The following is a 25,170-nucleotide window of genomic DNA, read 5'->3' as shown; positions in this document are numbered from 1 at the left end:
ATGGATGTTGAACACTGTAATCACTCGTGATGTGTCCAGAGGAGGTCATCTAAATGTACGCCCAATAAAAACATGCTCCACAATAAGTTCACAAGTTTTTAATCATCACTTTATTGCAGCTTATCAAGTAAACAATATATAAGACCAAAAGTGTTGTGACTGAGTAGACATGCCCATTTTATGTCACGAGACCTCCAACTGAGTCCGCATGTTGCCTATAGAGAGCGCTGGCGGCTGGAGGCAAGTGGTTTTTCTGCCCATATGAAGTCATTTTTAACAACTCTACACCACACTGTACAGAGCCCAGCTAAAGCAGGGAGGCTGCACAAGACACGAGCAACGAAGACTAGAATCAAAGTAATGAGCTGGAAAGTCAGTCATATGAAAATGGACAGAGGACACAAAACACAACAGCTGAGAATATCCAAGGTTAACAAAAAAAATAATCACCTTTAATACATACTTTACTTCTTAGAATAAAATCTTAAATATTACTGCTTTATCTGGTTAATCAGGATACTTCCCCTCATTTTAATTCAATCTCCTTCCTTATACAGAGACTATTTTTATTGCAGATTTTTAAACAAATTTTATTGTTTTTTTTCACAAGGTTTTTTTTCAGTCTTTTTCTTCTCTATGGCTCCCCTCTTTGGCTGTGATCTTTCTTTCTCCCTCTCTTCTCCGCTTCTTTCTCTTCAGCCCTGAAGATCCTCTTCTTCTACATCTCTATTTAAGTTCTGTACCTGCTGCAGAGACCAGAGACACGTGATTTGGTAAACAAAGGAAATTTCTCATGTGATAAGAAGAATGACACTTTGATAACATCTCTCAAGCATAAAGTCACTGCTAAGCGACAGCACTTCACAAAATCCAGTTTGTGTATAGCTCAATATGGCATGTAGAGGATCAAAGGTCTACACAAGCATAAAAACATATTAATACTACAAAATACAAACAATGCATCAGAACTGCATACATATAAACAGACACCTGCGCGCGCACACACACACACACAAATATATATACACAGTGCTTAACAAATTTATAAGACCACCAATGTAAGGGTGGTCAGCTGCCCTAAATTAACAGTTTTGGCAATTACTAAAATATTTTTTTATATTTCTGTTCTGGTTAATCCACCTTTATACACGACTGTTTAATCAAAATGATATTTTTGATGCTAAAAAAGAAATATTCTTGTTATTCGTGTATTTTTAAATGTACTGTTTTACTCACACAAAATAATAAAGCACATTATTATTTTAAGATGCCAGTTACTTACTTAGGACCTTACTTACTTTTTTGCCAGTACAGCTATTTTTTTTACATTGCTTAACAGAAAATCACCTTTAGGGTTTGAATGTTACCCTCAATTTTAGGCTCAAATTGGAACACGAACTCAGTTAACCCCCCCCCAAAGAAAATGTAACAATTTCTGCTTTAAAAACTTTATAGATTTGTAAAATATTTGTGTTTTCTTAAATTTGTTAAGCGCTTTATCCGTAACCAATAAATAAAAATAAATTCTACAGAACATAAACAGAGAAATATGAAAACAAACAAACTTTGAAACGACAGAAGCAGGAGGCCAACATGATACTGATAAAGACAAAAGGCACATGCACTATATTTACCAGACCACTAGATGTGGCTGAGCTCACTCGCAGGCTGTATAGCGATCTATTATTTCGTGGACACACTAGCTAAATGTCTCATTGAAAAGGTGTATTTTAAGAACTTTTTGAAATTATTGTTAGAGTTAATATTTTGAGGTAGTTCCAGAGTTTGAGGGCTTAAACATAAAAAAGCTACATCCCCAATTTTTCTTCACAAGGAGAAGTGTAAATCGAACAGTTTTGCAGTATGACTTAACTTTCAGAAATATAAGATAGTTTAAGTTAAACACAATTTAAGCCTTTATTTACAGTGGAGAGCATTTTAAATGTGGGGCTTACTTAAGGAAAAAGTCGCTGTTATTATTTATAAGCTTCATATAAACATGCAATAACTTATTTTGGAGTTTATTGCAGCTATAGGAAAAAACTACACGTAATGCTAACAATAAAAGAGGTTAAGAGTAAAATCTGTTGACAAAGGAAAAAATTAATACTCAGACAGACCTTTTATCTGCGTACAGCTATATCATAAAGTGTTAAAAAAACCCATCAGTTTAATGTTTATATAATGACTAAAAAAGATATCTTTGGTCAGATACTCACCCGCTCACGGTGATCTCACGAAGAAAAAAACGAAAACCAATAAACAGAAACCTCACACAGATCAACACACTCAGGGGTCTCCCCATACAGAAGTCATGATACCCAATGCTTTTCAATTTGATTTTCAATGAAGGAGTAGTGAGGAGACCCCGGAGGTCACAGTGAGTCTGATAACAGCTTGAAAAATCTACATTAGGGCAGCAATGTACGTGAAATAACAACAAATACACAAACAGACAAACAGTCTCTACACAGCGCTAGCTACACACTGCAGTGTGAGCCTTGGAATACCTTGGTTTAGTTACAGGTTAATGGTGATGGGTTGGCTGAATTTAAACTGGAAATGGACAAAAACAAAAGGGTTACGTGAGTTAATGATGAATGGAGAGAAGTGAAAACAGGCAGATTAAAAACACAGAATCAAACCTGACGGAATTAAAATGAAATTAGATAAAGTCTAGGTTAATTTTAATAAGTTAAAATATTAATAAATAATCTGAAAAGATGATGGTAGTAATACATGAATGATTAAGTAAAATTATTATCTGTTATTTTAGGAACTGGGACAGATCTCTGTTTATTTTTGTTCTCGTGGATAAAAGTGCAAGACTCCTTACCTTCAACGTAGTTGCGGGCGACGAACTTCAGCACCTCATCAATGGCAATGACGGGGAAGGAAAGTTTCAGGACCACAATCCACTGCTCTGTGGACAGATGGGTCAACTTGAAGATCATCTGGAGAGGAAAAGAGTGGAAGTCAGATGAAGCTGAACCCCATGGAGGAAAGCCACATGAACTAGAGTTTCTAAAACAAAAATATTTTCAAACTGAATGTCTGACTCACAGGAAGAGGGTCAACATAGATGATCATGAAGTGCAGGGACATGGACAGGGTCATGGCAGAGATCAGCCAGAAGTTGCTCCATGGGGGCATGCGCACCAGAGACTGATTCTCAGACAAGCTTGAAGAGGAAGAAGAAGAAGAGAGGTGAGAGCAGAATATATCTGTTGCATGAAGAAACCTCTTTTTTTAAAAACTACATCCTCCTCGATCACATTCAAAGAAGTACCTGTTGAGAGCATTGCACATCTCAATGGTGACCAGCACAGACAGGGCCATGGTCATGGGAGGAGCAGCCTCAAAGATTTCACAGTCCAGGCCTTCAAAGTCCTCGTTCTCCTCGTGGCACTGCATGAAGTGTGACTGCACGGATAGGAAGTAAGATCAGTAAATATCTACATCTGTGTTTAGTTGAAAGCAACAGGAAACAAAGAAAATCACTCACCAGCTGATAGTAGGTGACTCCGGGGCCAGTGGTATCGTAGAGGAACCACCAGGCAGCGCCAGCAACAGTGGCAGCACCAACATATCCTGTTAGTGTAGGTGGATCGTGTCAGTGTAGGCAACTGTTGTACTTACTTTCAATCAAAATCCATCCAAACTCTCCCAGTTCCACTTACCACCAATGGCCATGTATCTGAAGAACAGCCAGCCAGAGATCAGAGGCTCCTTGGGGGAGCGTGGGGGCTTGCCCATGATGTCCAGATCAGGTGGGTTGAAGCCCAGAGCAGTGGCGGGCAGACCATCAGTCACCAAGTTGACCCAGAGCAGCTGGACGGGGATCAGAGCTTCAGGCAGACCCAGAGCAGCAGTAAGGAAGATACTGAGGGAGGGTAACGGGACAGCTGAAGTTAAGCCGGAGACATAAAGGAAGATGTGTAGCTGTCTTCAGAGTGTGTGTCACACAGGTCACTCACCAGACGACCTCACCGACGTTGGAGGAGATGAGGTAGCGGATGAACTGCTTCATGTTGTTGTAGATAGCTCTGCCCTCCTCAACAGCAGCCACAATGGAAGAGAAGTTGTCGTCAGCCAGGACCATCTCAGAGGCAGACTTGGCAACGGCAGTGCCAGAGCCCATGGCGATGCCGATCTCGGCCTTCTTCAGGGCAGGGGCATCGTTCACACCATCACCAGTCTGCGATTGGAGGAGATGAAGTATACATTAGACAAACCAACCACCAGACAACACTTCAACACAACCTCTGTGTCGGTAACAGGTTTAGTTTGTATCCTGCACTGCTGGGCTCTTACCATGGCAGTAATGTCATCATAACCCTGGAGGAACTCAACGATCTTGGACTTGTGGGCCGGCTCCACACGGGCAAAGCAGCAAGCCCTGCGCACAGCCTCGGACTGCTCGTGGAGGGGCAGATCGTCAAACTCACGTCCGGTGTAGGCCCTGCCGGAGACATCCTCGTCCTCGCTGAAGATGCCAATGCGACGGCAGATAGCGATAGCAGTTCCCTTGTTGTCACCTGACACATGGAGAAAGAGAAAATGAGTGGAAACCTTGTAAAAAGGACAGTTTCCGGAGAATAAAAACACTTTGTATGATTGTGTATTAGCAGAACAGAAAGATCAGTTTTTCTAATGATAAGAATGGTATCATAGAAAAGCTCTCCATGACACTAACCAGTGATCATAATGACACGGATTCCAGCAGCTCTGCACAGCTCAATTGAGTCAGTGACCTCCTTACGAGGGGGATCCAGCATACCCACACAGCCAACGAAGGTCAGGTCCGTCTGAGGGGAGAAGCAAACGAATCAATCCAAGTTTTTACATGTTGTCATGGCTGTATCCCCAGGTTTCACTTCAGTCGGGATGTCTAACCTCATAATCGGCAAACTTGGTTGAGTCCTCAAGGTTCATCTCCTCCACCTTCAGTGGGGAGTCGCGAGTGGCCAGGGCCAGGCAACGCAGGGTGTCACGGCCAGTACCCCAGTCCCTGATGACAGACAGAATCTTCTCCTTGATGGCGTTGGTCAGAGGCACACGGGTGGTGCCGACACGCACATAGGCGCACCTGTCAATCACACCCTCAGGAGCACCCTAGGTATGAAGCAGTAAGATTATTTTGTATTTAGTAAAGGCGGCACAGAGACAAACAATTTCGGCCTGTTCTTTAACATTTATTCCGTCTGCTACAAAATAAATTTTTTTTAAAAAGGAAAAATGCAAATATCAACAGAATTATTTTTTTATGTATTTCTACACCAAAAAGCTGAAGATGTCAGCTTTAAGCTACTATATTTCAACTAAATCATTTTAACAGAGTGCAACTTGTAGTAGAACAAAAATGACCTATGAAAAATATGAGTAAGTTTAAATCCAGAATTTTATTACATTTATCATCTTTAGTTGTATGTTGCATGTTGACAGGCCAGCTTAGCTTTGTTGTAAAAACAGACATCACAAGCAGGGAGTGAATCTACTAACAAACCGGGGGACACTGAATGCTCATAAGATAATTAGATGATTGTTATGTTGCATACAATAAGATCAGAAACTAAAGGTTTGAAACGATATTTCATGAGAAAAGTGTTTATTGGTGATGGATGACCTTTACACAACTGGATCAGATGAGTCACTCCCTGCTGGCCATTAGAAAAACCGCAGTTTTCCAAACCCAAGTCCATCTTTTATCCCAAACACTGTGACAGCAGGCTAAAAGTGAACTGACCTTAACAAACATCTTGGGACCACCATCACCTTTAACAGGAGTGCAGTAAACAGACATGGACTTCCTGTCACGGGAGAACTCCAGAGTGAATTTCTTCTTCATGAACTGCTTGATCACCTATTAAACGATATATAAAACAGTAAAAACTCTCAAACGTAACTTCAACTTATTACAATGGTTTTCAGCAGCGAACAGCAAACGCAAATCACCTTCATTGTACCACAAATGAAACGAGCTGACTTACTGTGCAGCATGCGTTGGCTCTCTCAATTCTGGACAGGTTCTTCACGTTTGAGTTGAACACGTTCATCTTCTCAACCAGGCAGCACAAGGCGGTCTCAGTAGCCTCACCGACCTTCTCATAGATCTTCTTGGACTACAGAAAACAAGAAATGAAGGAGAGAATTTCTTTCTCTGCAGGTAGTAAAGTTGAATTGTGGCAAATAAAAAGTGTGGCTTTCCGATTTTACCTCGTTGTAGTCCAGAGAGGAGTCGTTGCACAGGGCGCAGATGGTAGCCAGCTCAACAAGACCGTCGTATGAGCTGCAGTTGACCTTGGCACCACCCTGGGAACTGATAGGAGAAAATTGCAAACAAATTAGAGTTGGTTTGTCTGAATTTGATTGGCTACACTGAACGACAATACATGGCAATATAAAAGCCAACTTACACCTCGCCCTCTGGGGTATACTTGGAGCCAGAGATATCAAAGGCATCGAGGTCAACGTGGTCCCCATCAACAGTCTTGACAACAAACATCTGCAGGGGAGAAAACAAAGACCGTTTTTGCACATGAAGGAGAGTTCATGAAAACTGTCTAAAGTACACTTTTCTTCATTGGTTAAATACCCACCTTGGTCACACACATCTGGTTGGTGGTGAGGGTGCCAGTCTTGTCGGAGCAAATGACGGAGGTGCAGCCCAGGGTCTCCACAGAGGGCAGGCTTCTGACAATGGCATTCTTCTTGGCCATACGGCGAGTACCAAGGGCCAGACAGGTGGTAATGACAGCGGGCAGACCTGAGGGACATTAGTGAAAAACTGAGTGTGACAAACAAGCAGTGGAGTGGGAACGTGTTGTTTTTTCACTGTCTTTTCTGTCCTCACCCTCAGGGATGGCAGCGACAGCCAGAGCAACAGCGATCTTGAAGTAGTAGACAGCACCACGGATCCATGAGCCTCCGTGGACGGGGTCATTGAAGTGGCCGATGTTGATGGCCCAGACAGCAACGCAGATCAGAGAGATGACCTTGGACAGCTGCTCGCCGAACTCGTCCAGCTTGGCCTGCAGAGGAGTCTTCTCCTGCTCGGTGGCAGCCATCTGGTCACGGATCTTGCCAATCTCAGTGGAGACTCCAGTGGCGACAGCCACACCAATGGCCTTGCCGGCTGCAATGTTGGTACCCTACAGAGGAAAAGTGAGGAAGAGAAACCAGGTAAGGCTAGGGAAATGAAAGGACAGGTGAGAGAAATAATTATTCATAGTGACAGGATATACTGACAGAGAAAAGCATGTTCTTCTTGTCCTGGTTGACAGCTCTGGGGTCAGGAACAGGGTCAGTGTGCTTGATCACACTGACAGACTCACCTGAGAGTGAAATCAGAGAATGAACTCAAAACTGCCAACGGAGAAAGGACAGAACAGGATGTAGCGGATGATTTTCTTAAGAAGCTTACCAGTAAGGATGGACTGGTCAACACGCAGGGTGGTGGACTTGATAGAAACAATCCTGATGTCAGCGGGGACTTTGTCACCAACTGTGCAAAGAGGAGAAGTTACCATTAACATTTAGTGAACTGTTAGAGAACACATAAATAACTTTCTAACTGACATTAGAAAGAAGTTAAAAACAACCATGGGGACTGTGTATAAGTGTGAAAAATGTTTCCTATTAATTATGTTGGCACCTCCATAACATCCAAATGACTGCAATAGTGCCAAATAGTTCAATTCATGTCACTCGTTTATTAAAACTGAATTAAATCAAAGTGAAATTTAATACTACCACCGCTAATACTCTGAATAGCTCCTAAAATAGGCACCAAATGCTCAGACAACTTGCTAAATTTCTATACTTAATCCACGGATTTCATAATAGTGCAGAACTCTAAATGACACATGCTTTGACAAATCAGAGTGAAGCACACATGGTGAGGGGGGGCAGGGCAGCCAGCAAGAGAGGCAACAGGTGTGCACTGACAAATGAACAGGAGTGGCAACGCCAGCAAGGGAAAAGGCGGTGCGGCAGGTGCTCGTGGGGGTATTTATACTCATAATTTTGTTTTCCTACAGTCAGCATGTTTTCGCTGCAGTGTTACTCTGTCGTGCCTCATTCACGCTGCCTTAAAAAGACACAAGGCTCTGACATCAGCCTTCCTCGGGCACATCTATCCTGAACTTGTGTCTGCCTTTCACTCCCTGAATAGAAATGCAAGGAACTCAGTGGAAGCATCTTCACAGCTTCACTGTAATTAGGCGTCAAAGAGTATTTGATACAACAGGTTGTGAGTATTTCCCGGGTGAAAATATATACAGAGCCTCTCGAAAGACCGTTTAAAAAAATAATTAACACAGACTCCCCATGTGGAACCTCGACATCTCTTACCAGACACCTCCACAATGTCTCCAGGGACGATTTCCCTGGCCTTGATCCTCTGCACACTCTTTCTGTCAGAGCGGTAAACTTTGCCCATCTCGGGCTCGTACTCCTTGAGAGCCTCGATGGCGCTTTCAGCATTACGCTCCTGCGGCAAACACAGACACAAACTTTCATTAAGAGTTCAAAGAAGAAAACGGGATCTGCTTAAAAACTGCAGACAAATAAAAGTAAAATCTTTGTATCAAAGGATACAGAGACATTCATCCTCGTTTGAATGTAAACTATACTAATTTTGTCCTTGGTCTGGCACTGGGCATGTCCTCTAAGAGGCTTTGAATCATTACCCACAGCAATTACACCCGTTACTGATGTCACATGAGTAGGTCACATCTGCTATCTGATGTGCTCTGGTCCATATTAGGTTTCAGTAGAATTTTTATGGTGGGTTTTCTTTTCAGAGATGTTTTTTTTTTAATTCAGTGTGGAAAATGGTGCAAGAAAATAAACTCATTTAGGGAAATGTGATCTGGGATGATCTTCGATTAGCGGGTTGCTAATGCCAGTTCTTTAGATGAGGAAAACAGAAGGGAAGGGAAGCAGCTGATTTCAACACTTGGCATGAACGTGATGACAGCAGTGTTCCCTCACTGAGTGATGCCTGACAGCAGTGCCACACACTTATTGGCATGAATGAAGAAGAGCATGACTAAATGTCTGCAGTCAAAACAACTCCAGATATAACGTGTTAAATATTTTAAAAAGTCATACAGTAATAATATCATATACATTTTTTCATACTTGCACATAAGATCAAGTGAGCGCTCATGTATATTTCAGATTTAAGAGCTCGAAAATGAGAATTGAGAAACCAACTCTGGCAGTAACTGGAACCTGTGTACTTTCTGTCATCAGTGTAATGGATACAGCTTATTGCTCAACGATCTGGGCCTCATTACTGACCTGCCACACGCCAACAACGGCGTTAGCGATGAGGATAAGAAGGATGACGAAGGGCTCCACGAAGGCAGTAACGGTCTCCTCACCTTCCTCGAACCAGGCCAGCACCTGTGGTGAGAGCACGGTCAGTGTGGTGGAGACAACACTGACAGTGGGCTATCCTGCTCCTGAGAGCCAGCGGGCCGATATCTCTTAACAACAAAATGCTTTTCATTTATTTTTCTTTTATGCTGAACTAAAGACCTCTAACAAGTATATAAGCTCGTATAAATGTGTTGATGGTTGTAGAGATTGCCATAAAGGTGGGTAGGTACTTATGGGACTTTCTATATTTGTATGAATTCAGTGTTTTTATCTATATAAGCTGCATGATTAAAAAAAACATGTAAACGATTAAAAAAAAGAAAGAAAATAAATGCACAATAATTTTAAATATATACCTACACAGACATTTTTTAGACCTTTTAATCATTTACATTTAGTCATATTTTCATCTTTACTTTTCCTGCACTTAGTCTTTTATTTTGATAATAGCTGTGTAAATATTTTAATATGATTTCAGATTAATCTCAGTGTCCTAATAGCTCCTCACTCCTTCTGACTTAAAAGTGTCTTTCTAAGGAGGCCCTTCGTTCCTTCTTCAGGCCTGACCTTTCCCGAAGGATTCAGTTTCTCTCCTCAGCTTGGGGCTTTCTTAAAATAAACCCTTACCCCTCTGCCCCCCTATACTTCCCCGAGCCCCCCATCTCTCACTTGCTCCTCAATATTCGCCTTCTAAGGCCATCATGACAGCTGCCCGAAAGGGTGAAACTGGCCATAGCAATTAATACACCTCCTAGTAGACTTCGCAATTGGTCTCCCTCTTCTCAAGTTGTCGTCCTCAAAAATACATAGAGGGGCGGAGGGGAAGGGAAGCTGTCTTAACAAAGTGGCCATAAAGTAATGCAAGTAACTGCAGCGCGCTTGCTTTAGTGGACTGGTTTGTGTGATGGACTAAACCTTTTAAGTTGACTCTTAAGAATGTGTGAGGGTCCAGAGATTACATCTAAACGTGAAATGATTAGCTGGATGTTATCTTAAACCTGAAGAGTGTATTCTTGTTAGTAGTGCTATTAAACTTGGAACCTGTCCACACGTGTCAGTGCCTTGCTTCATTTGTTGCTGCTGCTATTATGTCTACTACAAATACTACTCCTGTCACTTAAGCTTAAAATGCACATGACAGGAACAGCCACGATCTGTGGTGATTTAAACATAACGTGGACACTTGTTTACTTACAAAGGAGATGCAGGCGGCCAGAAGCAGGATCCTGACAAGCAAGTCCTCAAACTGCTCAATGACCAGCTCCCAGATGCTCTTACCTGCAGGACAAGGACACAATCAGTGGATAATAATCACCCCATTAAGCATGCATTAGAGTGTATTTGTGTGGTACAAGTTTGCGCACTATGGTATGGATTTGTGATTGACCAACAATCTTCAGTGGCAAGTGTGATGCAATTATCTTGTGGTGATTAAATTACACAATCAAAATGCTGCCTGCTTGTTTTGACTGAAGACCTTTTGAGGATGAGCGTGACTTCAGTGAAGTAACGCCAGTCATCCTCTCTGGGTGATATCAGGTGTCTGGAAGCTCTTGTTCACATTTAAACATGCAGTAAATGTGTTGAAGGAACACTTACCCTCCTCAGCGGGCAGCTCTGGAGTTGGACACCAAAGTGAAGGAGGTGGAGACAGAAAGAGAGCGAGGTGAAAAGACAGTCAGTTAAAGTGTCTCACGATCATTATTAAACATTATCAGCAACATTATGATGGAATTATACATGTATTGATATATGACAACAAATGTGCCCTCTGGTTTATAAAACATGCATTTTCAAAATCCTCTGTGTGCCTCACACTTAATAACTTAAGCTCTACAACTCAGTGGCATAATTACAAACACACTGTGCTTCTTAATTATTTCAGGATGACCCAGCCTACTTTGATTTCCAGTCAAAGCCTGTAAAACCTCTGTGAAAGTGCTTGACTGTTTTCACAAAAAAATTAAATGAATAAAAATGTAATAACCGCTTACTAAGTGCTGTAAAGCAACGTCACAGTGAGTGCAGGAATATGACTGCTAAAATAACTGTAATACATTATTAAGCAACTCTTGCCATGTAATTTGCCTTCCTTGTAGTTATTGATTAGCAATCATATTCCCGATCACTTAGTCCTAAGGACCTGAGGACCTCCCCATTTGATCCGGCCTAAAATTATCCACACCTCTTGCTATTGCCCACACCATATATCACCCAGGAAGGTTCCTGAGCCATCACCTGTCTCTCTCGCTCTCCAGTCATCTTCTTTGGCTATCTTTAAATAGCTCTTCAAAGCCCTCAAAGTCTCTGCTTCTCAATGTCTCTGCATTTTTATCAGCTGCTGCGACTGCACTCTAAAAAAGCTTTATCCCAGCCCGGCTAACTACAAGGAAGGCAAGAAACTCCACTGGTGTTGACTAAGGAAGACTTCCGGAACTTATCTTAGCAAAAGCTGTGGTGCTTTGTGGAATATTCTGAATGCAAACACTGAGATGTTTCATTGACAGTTACTACGTGGGGTTTTCTTCTTTCAGTAGGCTTCCCACCCATCCCCAATGCCCGAACTCTCACCATTGAAGCCGTATTTGTCCAGGTTCTTCTTGAACTGGTCAGGAGTGAGACCACTGTTCTCGTTCACCGAGAAGTAGGCCAGGCATTCTGCCGGGGTCTTCGTGTGTGAGTTCTCCATCCTCTCTGGATAGACAAGGGATTGGCCGACTAACCGTGCCTATCCGCGCTCTTTGACTTCTTTGTTGTTCTCTGCTGTTTTCACCCTTGGTCCACCACCCTCACCTAGACGTGTGGCACCCTCCAATTCAGGAGTGCTGGACTGACAGAAAGAGCGAATAAGTGCATGCATGCTCAGGGATTTATATGACTACAGGGCCTGTGATTGGTGGGGACCCAGTTATTACACGCCTCCAAATTCCAGCGTGTGTGCTCATGGTAAGGGGTGTGAGGGTGGAGCTCGGGGTGGAGCAACGGGGAGGTGAGATGGTGGACTTGGACAGGAACTCAGGAAAAGGCTTGGAACTGGAAAGGAGGCAGTGCAAGAGAGAGAGAGAGATGGTGCAGGGGCTTGCGGGGCAGTGGGGGTGAGGGTGGAGGCGGTTTGTACCATGGATGAAAATGAGATCTGTTTTTGGAACATGCATGGTCAGTGGAATAAGACGAAGGGAGAAGGTGAGAGAGCGAGACAGGAGATCATCCAGAGGGGTGGAGGGTGGGGTGGGGGAGGGTGGGGGGTGCACATTGAGTGACGGCTCAACTGGTTTTTGCTGAGGAAGGTGGACAAGCCAGAGACACACAGGCTGAGACATTGAAGAACGGAGATGGTAGACAAATAATTTAGTACAGGAATTATCTGGCATTTCTACCAACAGAAAGAAAGTCTGACAAGTTGGCACATTTACGCTTTACAGTTCCACCGGGCGAGCTCCGTACACCAGAGCTGCATCATCTGCTGCCACCAACATGTGCACAAGCATGTGAAATAACACAGACACCAAACCTGATGATCAACCTGGTTGAGTAAGACATGGGAACGATAGTGGAATGAAGAAAGTGAGCGTGTAGTAGAGGAATGGGCGCTGAATGCCAAGAGCACGGCCAGCGTGTCATACTATCCCGCCACAGAGGAGAAGCCCCGGCTGCAGATACAGGAGGATCGAGTTTTATTTTCTCTTTTTTTTATGAGCAATGGGTTGGCAGCAGGTTGATATGGCACAGCTTAAGTAGATGTGTGGCTGATGATCCCACCACAACTGTTATTCAATGAGGCACAATGGCCTCTTGTGGTGGAAGCAGAGCATAGAGTTTATTACAAATAATAAGCTCCTTTTTCCCCCTCATGGTTGAGGGAGATCAGCTCATACATTTTTAAGCCATAAATCTGCAGGTTAACTGAGGATGTGTATATATTTATTTTATTATTTGTTTGCCTGCCTCTGAAAACAACACGTCACTACGTCTTTATATAATGAAAACCTATTCCATAAATCTGAGTGTTACAATGCTGAGCACGGATCTATTGATTTACTGTTTGTTATAACAGCAGTAAAGACGCCGCGGGGCGGTGTGGAGTCCTCTGTGGACAGGAATCTGTGCTGCTATTCATAATCAATAAAATGACAGGTGCTGGAGTGCAAGCAGCAGTAATCATTGCTCACCATGTTTAACAGCTACTGCAGAACTGCTTTAGAGTAAACAAAAACAACCAAAAGATTTGGTTTTGTTTGATATTTTAAAAGATGTTCATGAGTTGTGCATATGATGTCTTTATTGCTATCCAAAGACACAAATTGACTCCTGTATCTGTGTGCCATTAAAGAAATGGCATGCATTTTGCTACCTTGGTTACAAAAGACACAAAACACCCTCGCTGATTAAAATTTAAATAAAACAGAATCCAATGATTTGCAAATCTTATAAACCCACATTTCATTCACACTGAAACATAGAAAAGATTTCAAATGTTTAAACTGAGACGATGTATTATTCCATGAAAAATATTAGCTCAGCACATCTCAAAAAAGCTGGGACACAGCCATGTTTACCACTGCGTAGCGTCCCATCCGTTTTAACAACAGTCTGTAAACATCTGGGAACTGAGGAGCAAAGTTGGTGGACTTTTGGGAGAGAAGTGTTGTCTCATTCTTGTCTGATAATGCAGCGGTCCCCAACCCCCGGGCCACGGACCGGTACCGGTCCATGATTCGTTTGGTACCAGGCCGCGAGAGTTCAGGCTCAGGTGTGAAATCTATGGTTTTCAGGGTTATCAGGGTTATCAGGACAGCAGTAAATGAAAACTTTTCATTCCTTTCCATTCACTCAGTTTTTTATTGCAGTGTAAACTGAGGGCACTGCAGTGAGTTTTCATGTTCAGGGTTTTTATCGTTAACTCGGTTTCCCTGGGTCTTTTCCTGTGTGTTTTGAATAAATCTTCTTTTTTTGGAACCAGTATTGTTTTTATTTTGTTGTATTAAACCGCGACACCTTAAAGGCCGGTCCGTAAAAACATTGCTCGACATAAACCGGTCCGTAGCGCAAAAAAAGTTGGGGACTGCTGTGATAATGGATTCTAGCTGCTCAACAGTCCTGGGTCTTCTTTGTCTTTCATCATCGACTTGTTGAAATACATAAGGCCTTCGCTGAAAAAAGATGGGAGCATATGTTGCTCTGATACCTGTTGTAGACTTTTCAGCACTGATGGTGCCTTTCCAGATGTGCTAGCTGCCAGTTCCATAGAGACCAATGCACCCTCATACCTCATACCATCAGAGGTTTTGAATTGAGCACTAATTACAAGCTGGAAAGTCCTGGAAATCACAGGCATCCAAATTTGATCTTCTGCCATCTTTGTTGCACATTGGATATTTCTTCCACAGTGATATTATGTTCAGTAAATGGTAAAATATGTTTTGCAGACTGGTGAACTTTTCCAGTAAGTTTGCTGCCCTTGTCCCAACTTTTAGGAGACATGTTGCTGCCAACAATTTCAAAATTCATGAAATAATAAAATGTCTCAGTTTAAAGTTTCATATGTTTTCTATGTTCTATTGTGAATTAAATGTGCATTTAAAATATTTGCAAATTATTGGATTCTATTTTTATTTCCAGTTCACACAGTGTCCCAAGTTTCTGGAGTTGGAACTTATATATAAATCTCTTTATATAAATATAATACAGTTATATACATTTTATAATTAAATGTCAGTAAAACTTCCTGTTTGTGTATGACATAATCACAAGGTCATATTTACTGTTTTCAGTGTTAACCCCTTTTATTGGACAACATTAGCTTCTGTTGCTGCTTCACAGACAACCTGTGAAATTGGAATCCAAGTTTCCCATCAGCTTCTGGTGGCCACCTGCCATGTGGACTTCTTATATGCTGTCCAGAGTGTACATAATTAAAATTATAATAATATTTATTTTCTAAAGTGTGATGATGAATATGAGAACTTACGTTTAGACATGTAGACAATTTCAATGAAAAGAAGGAAAGTCTTACCAATGAAGCTAAACTAACTAACAGGGGGATTATTTTCATGTTATATTACATTTTTTTTGTTTCTGGACATATTCAAAGACATTGTATTTGCTCGGATCTGCCAGCGTCTTATATCTGCTTCACCAAGTCGTTCACTGGGCCTCAGCTGTCGTATTCCCATCGTGACCTCTGAGATTTCGGGGTTGCGATAGGGGTCGGCCTGTCAGTGTCTCCCTCAGGCAGAGCAGTGACATTTAACTCAATATCCCAGAAGGATAAAGTTTCTCCTTCGCTCCTTTCCATCTTCCGCCTCTGTCCACGACTGCGTGTGCAGAGACTACTGCAGCGTAACCCTGAAAGCTGGGACACCCATCACCTCAGACTCCCACTGTGGCGCTCGCACGCCACGCCCATGTGCCAGGCTGAGGGATCACCATGTGCTAGGCTTAAACCATCAAGCCCCCGCCTCTGACCTCCTCCACTTGTGAACTCTATACATGTTCCCAGATCTGTAGTGTTAAGCACCGGGGTGGTGCAGCTGGCCATCTTATGCAACTAAGTCTGTCTCTGCTGACTTGCACGCCACAAGCAAAGGGAAAGGGACAAGGTGATGTTTGTCACCTAAAGATATGGAGCCAGGAGACACCGGCATGCTTCCTAAAGAAGGTTACAGCCATTAACACGACATTCTGTGGAGTGCACACTCTATGCTGATAAATATCATGCCTCTGGGAGACATAATGAAGTGAATCAAACATTTTTACAGACGTCATAGCAATGCTTTTATGACTGACTGGAAAGGCGGGGTAATATCAATGAGATTCTTTTTTTTATATAACTTTTTTTGTCTGAAAACTTAGACATCAATCAACAACTAATGAAGCAGCATCAACATTACTTCACAGGCATTCATAAACTGTGGATTTCTTTTATGCAAACTAAATTAGTGTACCCTGAAGTTCTTTGGACAACTTAAAATTTAATAGTACGGGGCATGTGTGGTATTGACAGCATGGACATAATTAGTGCTGAGCAATAAGACTCTTGATAAAGGGGCTACAGCGTGGGTGTTAGGTGGATACTTGTTACAGCATTAGCTAATAGTAATAATAGAAGTGGCAGCTGAGTCTCTGAATCCGGAATTCCTCTTGGGATATAAATAGAGCAGGTGACACTGTGCTGCTGAGTATGGCACCACTACAGCTTTGCTGCTTTTTCATTTCAGAACATCGGATCTTCGTTTTGGGCTTGTTAATCGAATTTTTGGCAGGAGAAAAACATGAAAAATGGGAGTGTCGGGACACACTTTGACTCTGCAGTGTGATCAGTATCTATGAGGTAAACTGGGCCAAAGAGTTCCCGGTTGTTCGCACCATTCCACACACTTAAGGCTGTACTATATAAGCCACAGGGGAGCTAACAGGAAAGTGAGCCTGTTGATCAAAAGTGGCTTTCATTTTACTGGAGTGTCACTTACATGGCTGGTGTTGCATTTTTAGAAGCCAAATGGCCCAATTTTACTGGGACATTTAGGAGTACCCAGCACATGACCCCAATAGTTTTGCAGATTTAACTTGATAATGGTATAGAATGGGTTTAAGTGTGATCCACTGTTTATCCTTTTCTGTGTTAGATCATATATAGCACGAATGCAAAGCTTTAAACTACACTGGTTTGATGTTACTTAGAGGCAATGTTGCAGGGTAATTGATTTATAAGAGAATACTTCATTTCCTCTTAATTTGATACAATAGAGGAGAAAAATCTGTCTTTAAAAGACAAGTTATATCACTATGTTAATATTAGTTTTATACTAGCCAAAACCCGCCGTACAGCTTTCAATACTTTTTCAAGCTCTTCATTCTGTTTTTAGTGGTGACTCAAAAAAACTGAGCTGCAGACACAAAATCTGTTGAATGTTCAAGATACATATGAGTGACATGTGAGACGGGAAACAAATGCATAACGTCAAGTTCGCAGGGGGAAGATGAATATGAAATTCAAAAAAATTTATTTCTAATAAATGTTTTCAAAAACTTATAGATTTTTTTGAAAACGTGCAACGTGCAAAGTTTTGTTGAGATTTGCCCACCCGTTAAGGAGAAGATACAGACATACAGTATATACATACATGTATTACAATTATAGTGAGAAGATTTCAAAGATTAGTTTTTATCCTGTATTAATGTAAAATAATTTCTAATCAGGAGGGAGTTAGCTCATTTCTCTCTGCTGTCTTTTAGAATTAATGATGCTAATCACGTTCCAGTTATTGTTTTTAACAGAACCTACTGTACTCAATTCCAGTTCCTAATTTTTATTTCTGGACACTTCTACAACTACTGTTACTGATTCACATTTCAAAGTAATCATATGTAACTCGTACTCAGTCTCGGTGCAGCGTTTCAATTCGTTCAGTCTGAAAGAAGCTGCTTCAGCTTCCTTTCCTTTTAGCGAGATTGCTTCTGATTGGCTGCCCCGGGCAAACAAGTTTGAACTGCAGGTGGGTGGGGCTTCTGTTCTACCAGCCAGAGCTTTGCGCTTGAGATGTTCATACTATGCATATGTCCCCTCTCTCTCCCTCTGCCCTCAGAATGAGCACTGAGCTTTTGGCTCACTTGCATATATGCCGACTCATTAATCAAAATAATATTTTTATTGCTAAAATATAATTAATTTTGTTATCCATCAATTTTCAGATTTACTGTTTTACCAATAAAAAGGAAGAAGAAGAAAATAGTAAAGTATGTCATGTTAAATGCAATCCTTGTATAATTTCTGACTTAAATTTGGGTAAAAAAAACGTGAATTCAGTAAAAAATTTTATTCACAGATTTTTGTGTTGTTAAGCACTATATACTAACAACTAAGAGGAAAAAAAACGGTAACGTCCCCTTTAAAAAAATATTATTTTGGGGGTGTAAAACAGTGGCGCTTTTTCAGTGTCAGTGAAGACCACTATCAATTTAAGGAAGCATAATTTTTAAAGACAAGTTATACAGGCATACTTTTATAAATGACAATTGCTTTGCATTTTCATAACAGTTTAAACAGAGTTTTACTGCTGTCTCATAAACAAAATCCTTCTGGAGTTTTATAGTAGCACCCATAAATTAAACAGGTTAGTATTCCAGGCCAGCATAGCTGCATGAATGAGTATGTACAGTATTTGGTATCATCTGAAAGATGAACTCTTAAAATCCATAACACCTTCAACGTCTCGTCTATTTTGAGGAGGGGACTCTTATCTCACCAAGACACTATTTTTGAGGTGACTGCTGCAGCCAAAAAGAAAAAGGGTCCTTAGGTATGATGTACAAGTATTTTTTAGCTTTTTTACTTTTATTTTTTTTAACCAACACGCATCAGGAACAAGGCCACATTCTGTTCTCGAGGCTCATTGACCAACACAGAACATAATCCTACACAAGCAACGTAGTTAGAACCTGAGACCACACAGCTACTGACAGATTGGGACAACCAAGGGTGAATTTAAATCTCCATCATCCTGCTATAAATGTACAGAGGATTGTCCTGAAGAATTTCTACAGGCGGAGAACTTGATAAACTTAAGATATATATTTCATCCCTATGCACATACTTTAGTCTCAATCTTAAAATGTTCAACTCTCTTTAAATACAAAAAATATATAAATGAATTCCTTTTATAGTCTAAATTCTTAAGCAATGTTTGGAAGTCATTCACTGAATTGTTCTCGTTGCATTACAAAAAAGAATAAGTATGCAACAAAATAACAGGATGTCAATTGAAACTAAAAAGGTTCTCAGACTTGCCCTTCGCCCCTAAGCTCACTTGTGATGTACAAAGAAGGCAAAATGGACAGAGCGTCTTGGAGAAGGGTGCTGATGACAGGAAGACGAATGAATGCAAAAAGATCCTGAGAAATCCCCAAGTAAGAAATAAGATCCTTTTTTGATAAATATAGAATGAGGTCTGACAACGGAGATACAGTTTAACACAGCCTCTGTCCTGAAACACAGGGTGAATATTACTGTTATTAAAAAATGATTTAATGGTTACCACATTTAGAACACAATACCCCTAAACTGTAAACCACCATAGCTTCCTTCTATGTGGAGCACTGCAATAAACCAGGAATGAGCTGCTAAACTTCCCTTTGATGAAATGTAAAGCATTTTCTTAACCACTCAGTAATGTGTCTTTGTGTGTCTGGGTGGCTGCGTCTGCTGTCAGAGGAACTTAACACTGCCTCCCTGTGGGTAACAGCTGATATGTCCAGACAAATGCACAGGAAAATGGTGATAGCAGCAATTTGTGCACCAGAACATGACACCGCATTATTTTTGAAAGTAAAATTGGGCCACTATACTGCTATCCTTTGTGCATGTCTTAGTTTTTTGTTGTAATAAGTTACTTTTCCAGTATAAATAAAAAATATAACCAGGAAATTATAAACTAACGCAGAACTATAAGCTCTAGTCATACCACTACTGCATGAATGCATTTTAGGAAGCTGGGCAATTTTTCTTACTATTTCTTAAAGTTATCACCAATTCTTTGGGATTAAAGCTGGACATAATGTTTTCAGCACAGTTGAACAAACAAATTCATACTAACCTGTCAGAATATTGAAAGTCAAGTGACTGGAGAAAAACCTAGACTCCTAAAGCTCCTCTGGGATCTTTTCAGGCCTTAAAAAAAAGAATCCAACAAGTAGCAGGAGACTTTCACAGGTCCTTTTAAACCAGATTAGGTGAACAGGATAAAGACGGTTAAGAATCAATGTAGAATGCAATGTCTAAGCAGAGGATTTTGACCTAGGAGAGTGACGTTTGAAGCCTTTTGATTTTTGTCTAAGGTACAAGCGTTTGCCTGCTCTTGTCTGATGGGAGAGGATTAGAACAGAGATGGAATAACTAGCTTTTTTCTTCATTTTCTCTCTCTGGATTTCTGTCTATCACAGCTTATATAAATGTAACACATTTTTGCAACCCAGCTTAATATTTCTGCCTTGTGACTACGTGTATAGGCAAGCTAAATTTAACACTTTTAAGACTAATTCAAACTGGGTTAAGATTTGTAAGTAAATTTCTTGATACGAGTTTGAATTCACTGCTCCCTCAGTGAAAGAAGGCATCTTGTCCCGAGGTAGCAAACTGGCACCAAAGCACGAGGTTATCATTTTTTTCCCGGTAATCACAGATCTTTACCAGGAAGTCGAACTTTTGTGTCATTTATCCGCAGAACATTTTCCCATATTTGTTTTGCCTCATCCATGTGGCCTTTTGCTGCAGGTCTTTTGTTATTTTGGTTCAGGATTACACGCTGGTATCTGCCTCGTATCATTTTTACATGATGCCTTCTCCCAGAGAGATAATTGCTGATTTTGTAAAACAAATCTTTTTAGTCTTTTTTTTTAAGGTTCTATAATTTTGTTGTGAAGCACTTTGTGATATTTATTTTGAAAGGTATCATACAAATACAATTTTACTCACTTTTCACATGGGTGTTTAAAACATTTCTGCAGCATCTTCTAGCTTTACACACCTCTGTCATGATTAGTTGTAAGCTCATGTAAAAACATTTGTAATACAGACAAACAACCTCTCATGCAATACAAGAAGACCACGAGACTTTGTACACCTTTATTTACATAAAGAGTGACCTTTATGACCCACGCCTCTAATCTCATCTCCTTAATGCAAGTAGTTTTTGGAGAAGTAAATAGCAGAAGGTTCCCTTAATTCTCCAGCCTACACTGTGATTGATTATTGAGCATATTCAGTAAAGACACGGGAAGACAACTGTGGAGCCTTATTAGATTGGTGAGATCGTGTTTGTCTTTAATTCTAGTTTATGAGGGATTAATGCAGAAATCCTGGAAACTCCCACAGCTTTCTTGTACCTTTCAATGTTTAATATCCATTGTTTAGTTGGGGCAGTGTTTAGTCACTGTAACTTCATCAGTACTTACAAAAAATAGGACAAAAAGGTGTCTGATCTTCAATCAATCAATAATTTTCATGAATAATACAATTTTTGTCAGTTTTGCCCTCACTTCAGACGACAAAGGCGCTACAAAGTTTTTCAGAAAGAAACTAGAGTTTAGCCTGTTAATGTTAAAACACCTGCGGCTTTTGTAAAATTATCACAGGATATAAAAAAGAGCTCTCTACTATTCAGAATTACATACTTTAAGATAATCACATACTATAAGTGAATATCAGTTTAAAGCCTGGTAAGTTCATGTAGTCCACTTGGCTTCTCTTTTATTTTTCAGAGGCCAGATATCCCTAAGAAACAAAATCACACATCAAGCACTAGAAAACTGTGCAGTAAAACAGTTTTCAGAGGTGTTAAAAGCGGTGCGGTTTTTCCATCCAGATGGCAGATTAAGGGCCAGACTTTTTCATGAGCAGAAAAAAACAAAAACAGGAATAGTGCAGGAATAGTGGTGTATGTTTTTCTGGAACTAAAGCTAAAGCACTTAAAGAAAATGATTTTATTCATTATTACTTGCCAACACGAGAGAAAATGGCATTGATCAACAGAGATGATATACTTTTCCCCCTTTTATTTTTTAGAGCTCCAGGAAATGTTAACATTAAAATGAATATTGCAATCATATTGACAGTAGTTGATCTCAGAAGAGCAACATAAGAGATTACACAGTAACACAGCATCTGACAAAAAGACACTGACCTGTAATTTAATATGCATTTAGCTTATTTTGTCTTATTTGTGTTTTTTTCTTTACCAGTATTTCTATTTTCCGTTGTTAAATGATGCTGACTGTCTGCTGCTGAGTTCACCAAAGCAAAAGAAATTGTGTTAACTTTAAGCTAGGTAGTGCAAATTAGCTAGTACTTACCCCCAAAAGTTGATTCTGTTCATCTGGACGTGTTTTCAGTGGGAGAAACGTCTCGTCACTCATCCATGTGACTTCTTCAGCTGACTGCAGGTTTCCCTAATCTTATAAACATTTGCACAATAACTGAAACCAGCCCACTAGCTAGTACTTACCTTGCTCACCTGATTGATTACTTAATACAAAAATCTGTGAGTAGCTTCTTTACAACAGTTAACAGTTATTTACACATTAAAATTATTTACAGTTAAAACCAAGTTGGGAAAAAAGCGACACTCACCCTCTAAATTAACTAAATTGGAAGTATTTGTAAGGGTGGATGAGATGACCGTCACAGAGTAGAGCATGCGCACAAAGGTGATACGTTCCACATATAGATTACATTTGGTCTGGGAGCTATTTGATTTGGCAAAGAAATGATTAGGGGGGTTACCGCTTCACTATATATACTTATGTATAAAAATGCTGACATTTCTACCTTAAAAGATGTTCATATAGATGCATGTATTCTTTATCTTTATGTGTTGTTCTGTTTTTTGTTACCTGTTTTCTGTTCACTTTTGTTTCTCCCTACTTTTTCTGCACTGCATTGAGCCACTTTTAAGTATACGCAACTAACTTTAAATAATGTGATAGTGCCTCTCACACAAACATATCTATGCTACATACTCACTTGCCTTTAATGGTATCACTTAAACTAGTCAGCTGGAATATAATATTTGTGGTCCGGGAAATCAGGCAAAAAGCATTCAAATAATGGACTACCTCGGCAGACTTCAAGCAGACGTTTATGACAAGAAAATCCCAACACCTCAGGTTCCCCATGTATCTTTGCCAGCTAGAACTCCAGAAAAACAAGAACTGCTATCCTCATTAATAATAGAATTACACTCACAACAGTGCAATTGCAGACACAGAGGGACGTTTTGTAATGTCAATACTTATTCCCCCCTGACAATAGTGAATTTCACATAAATTCTTCTCTATACTTAATAACCTACCTGGCTCAGAACACATAATAGGAGGTGACTTTAATGCTGTGCTCATAAATACGGACATTAAGATTATAAGCAAAACTCTAAACAAGAAATAAGAGACTGTACCTGGCAAATGTACAACATAAGAAAAAAAAAATACTGTACAGTTGGTAAAAAATAGCCTACTCAGATTCAAAGAAATGTGCATCTGAGTAGGCTGAGTTTCTTTTAAATGTACCAAAAGTGCTGCATACTTGTGCTTATAAAATCAACAACTGACTATTTACAGAAAATGGAAAAAGTGTGCCAATAACAGCAGGGATGTAAACAATTTATTGTTTGTTGGGAGGAGTGAAGGTTAAAGTCTAAAGTGTAACAGCTGCTGGGAGGAAGGACCTGCAATAACACTCCTTTGTGCACCTAGGATGCAACAGTCTGTCATTAAAGGATCTCTGCAGTTCTGCAACAGCTTCATGCAGTTGGTGGGAGACATTGTCCAAAAGTGATGTTATTTTTACCAAAGTTCTTCTGTTTCCTACCACCTGCACTGGGTGGAGGAGGCATCCTAGAACAGAGCTGTTCTTCCTGATGACCATATGCTTCACAACTGCTGTAGATAAGCTGCTGTTCTAACACACAACCTGGAAATCAAGCTAATAAATCTGTTGGAGGAGGATGGGTAGGAAAGGCACCTTTGGCAGGTCTCTATTATAAACCATGCTTTATAAATTAATAAAAATTAAATATTCATTAACCAATGGCCACCTGATAAATATGCTCTCTCTTCCGGCTCTGGGGGAAATTTTGTGTTGTCTGGTGATGCTATGTTTTCTCTCCGATCAGGTCAGGGAGCGATTCAGAACCTGAGAAGTTAAAATAACCTGCTCTACCAAGAATCATCCATGCTCTCATTAGATATGCTTGATTACTCTTCCCCCCTCTTTCATTTATCAATTTTTAGATGTGTGCGTATATATAGATATATACTATATAGTCATTTTCTTCCTTTTCTTATGTGCATCTATATTTGCTACAACTTAATTGTATCACTGTAAGTGTGTGGATATAATTATTGCTGCTGTCATTACTTATCTTTCACCCAATCACTGAGGGATTTGGATAAAAACACTTCCCACGCGGAGGTTCCTTGCACATTATGCGCACTCCACTCGCTCCTATATCCGGTTTCAATTATTGTATCGTCTGTGTTTGTAGGTTGACTATGTCCTTGTCCTGGATCTGTCTCTTCTAAGTTGCTGTCTTGGTTTGTAAATAAAGTTTAAAAAAAAAAAAAAAAAGGATGTATATTCCCCTGGTGTAGATGGAGTATAATCAAGAGTTAATAAAGAATCAACTTTTGGAACAGGCAAATGGAAAAATTGTTGAAGTCTATCAAATATTTTCATATCCATTTACATAAACACTGTTTATCTTGTAACTCATATCCTTTGCTCCATTACCTTGGGCCCTCGCTTCTTCCCAGTTTGATAGCTATAGCTGGTAATATTTAAATACTTTCACCCTCTGCTAACTTTACTCTTTTTAACAACACTTCACATATCCGTTTCAAATTAAAAGCCCTCTAGAATTTCAGTGCACAGAAACCTCTTTTTGGAAAAGACCTTTATTGTGAAACATTTACAGGAACATGTTTAAAAAACAAAACTTGCAACTTTTCTGTGATGAAATGCATTGTCTAAGATCATCTCCGGGTACAAGTATCTCCCTCTGCCAACCAGTTAGCCCATTACACCAGAGAATAAATAGAGTATGACCAGAAAGAAATGAGACTGACAGCTGAGTTTAGAATCTGTTCATTCTTAATAAAAGGAAAATTCTAATAAGATTTGTTTATACATGCATTTATCATGTTTGAAATTAAAAGTCACCTCCCCATTCATTTAGAGCCTTTAAAGTAACCACCCAAGCAACTAAGAGTACTATTGTATACCGAAGCAGATAC

At 40.3% G+C, this 25,170-nt stretch overlaps 1 protein-coding gene across 2 annotated transcripts; it reads right to left on the bottom strand.

Moving 5' to 3' along the window:
* Nucleotides 1-87: 87 nt before the first annotated feature.
* atp2a1l (ATPase sarcoplasmic/endoplasmic reticulum Ca2+ transporting 1, like) lies at nt 88-12,250 on the bottom strand. Of its 2 annotated transcripts, XM_013266483.2 has the most exons (24): nt 11,959-12,250; nt 10,987-11,004; nt 10,583-10,665; nt 9,307-9,411; nt 8,353-8,491; nt 7,424-7,504; nt 7,249-7,334; nt 6,854-7,151; nt 6,600-6,766; nt 6,417-6,505; nt 6,217-6,319; nt 5,991-6,122; nt 5,747-5,863; nt 4,897-5,115; nt 4,697-4,808; nt 4,315-4,538; nt 3,978-4,198; nt 3,681-3,883; nt 3,506-3,591; nt 3,290-3,423; nt 3,064-3,181; nt 2,837-2,954; nt 2,511-2,556; nt 88-746 (listed from the first exon to the last, which is right to left on the bottom strand). In XM_013266483.2, exons 1-23 carry the CDS (start codon nt 12,074-12,076, stop codon nt 2,552-2,554), a joined length of 2,976 nt encoding a protein of 991 aa, XP_013121937.1. In that variant the 5' UTR covers nt 12,077-12,250; the 3' UTR covers nt 88-746; nt 2,511-2,551. The 2 variants fall into 2 exon arrangements, with proteins under 2 accessions (XP_013121937.1, XP_003458779.1); XM_003458731.4 differs by lacking the exon at nt 2,511-2,556.
* Nucleotides 12,251-25,170: the final 12,920 nt, after the last annotated feature.

The sequence above is a fragment of the Oreochromis niloticus genome, linkage group LG8 (assembly GCF_001858045.2).
Source record: "Oreochromis niloticus isolate F11D_XX linkage group LG8, O_niloticus_UMD_NMBU, whole genome shotgun sequence".
NCBI classification, from domain to species: Eukaryota; Metazoa; Chordata; class Actinopteri; order Cichliformes; family Cichlidae; genus Oreochromis; species Oreochromis niloticus.
This window is presented reverse-complemented; position numbering and strand designations above follow the sequence as displayed.

What these genes read in the sequence shown, in the direction of transcription:
- atp2a1l (XM_003458731.4), bottom strand. Translation starts at nt 12,076, where the DNA reads ATGGAGAACTCACACACGAAGACCCCGGCAGAATGCCTGGCCTACTTC. An exon ending in AGACATTGTGGAGGTGTCTG is followed by an intron (nt 7,505 to 8,352) that starts GTAAGAGATGTC and finishes CTCTTTGCACAG; the next exon opens with TTGGTGACAAAGTCCCCGCT. An exon ending in CAGATACATGGCCATTGGTG is followed by an intron (nt 3,592 to 3,680) that starts GTAAGTGGAACT and finishes CTACACTAACAG; the next exon opens with GATATGTTGGTGCTGCCACT.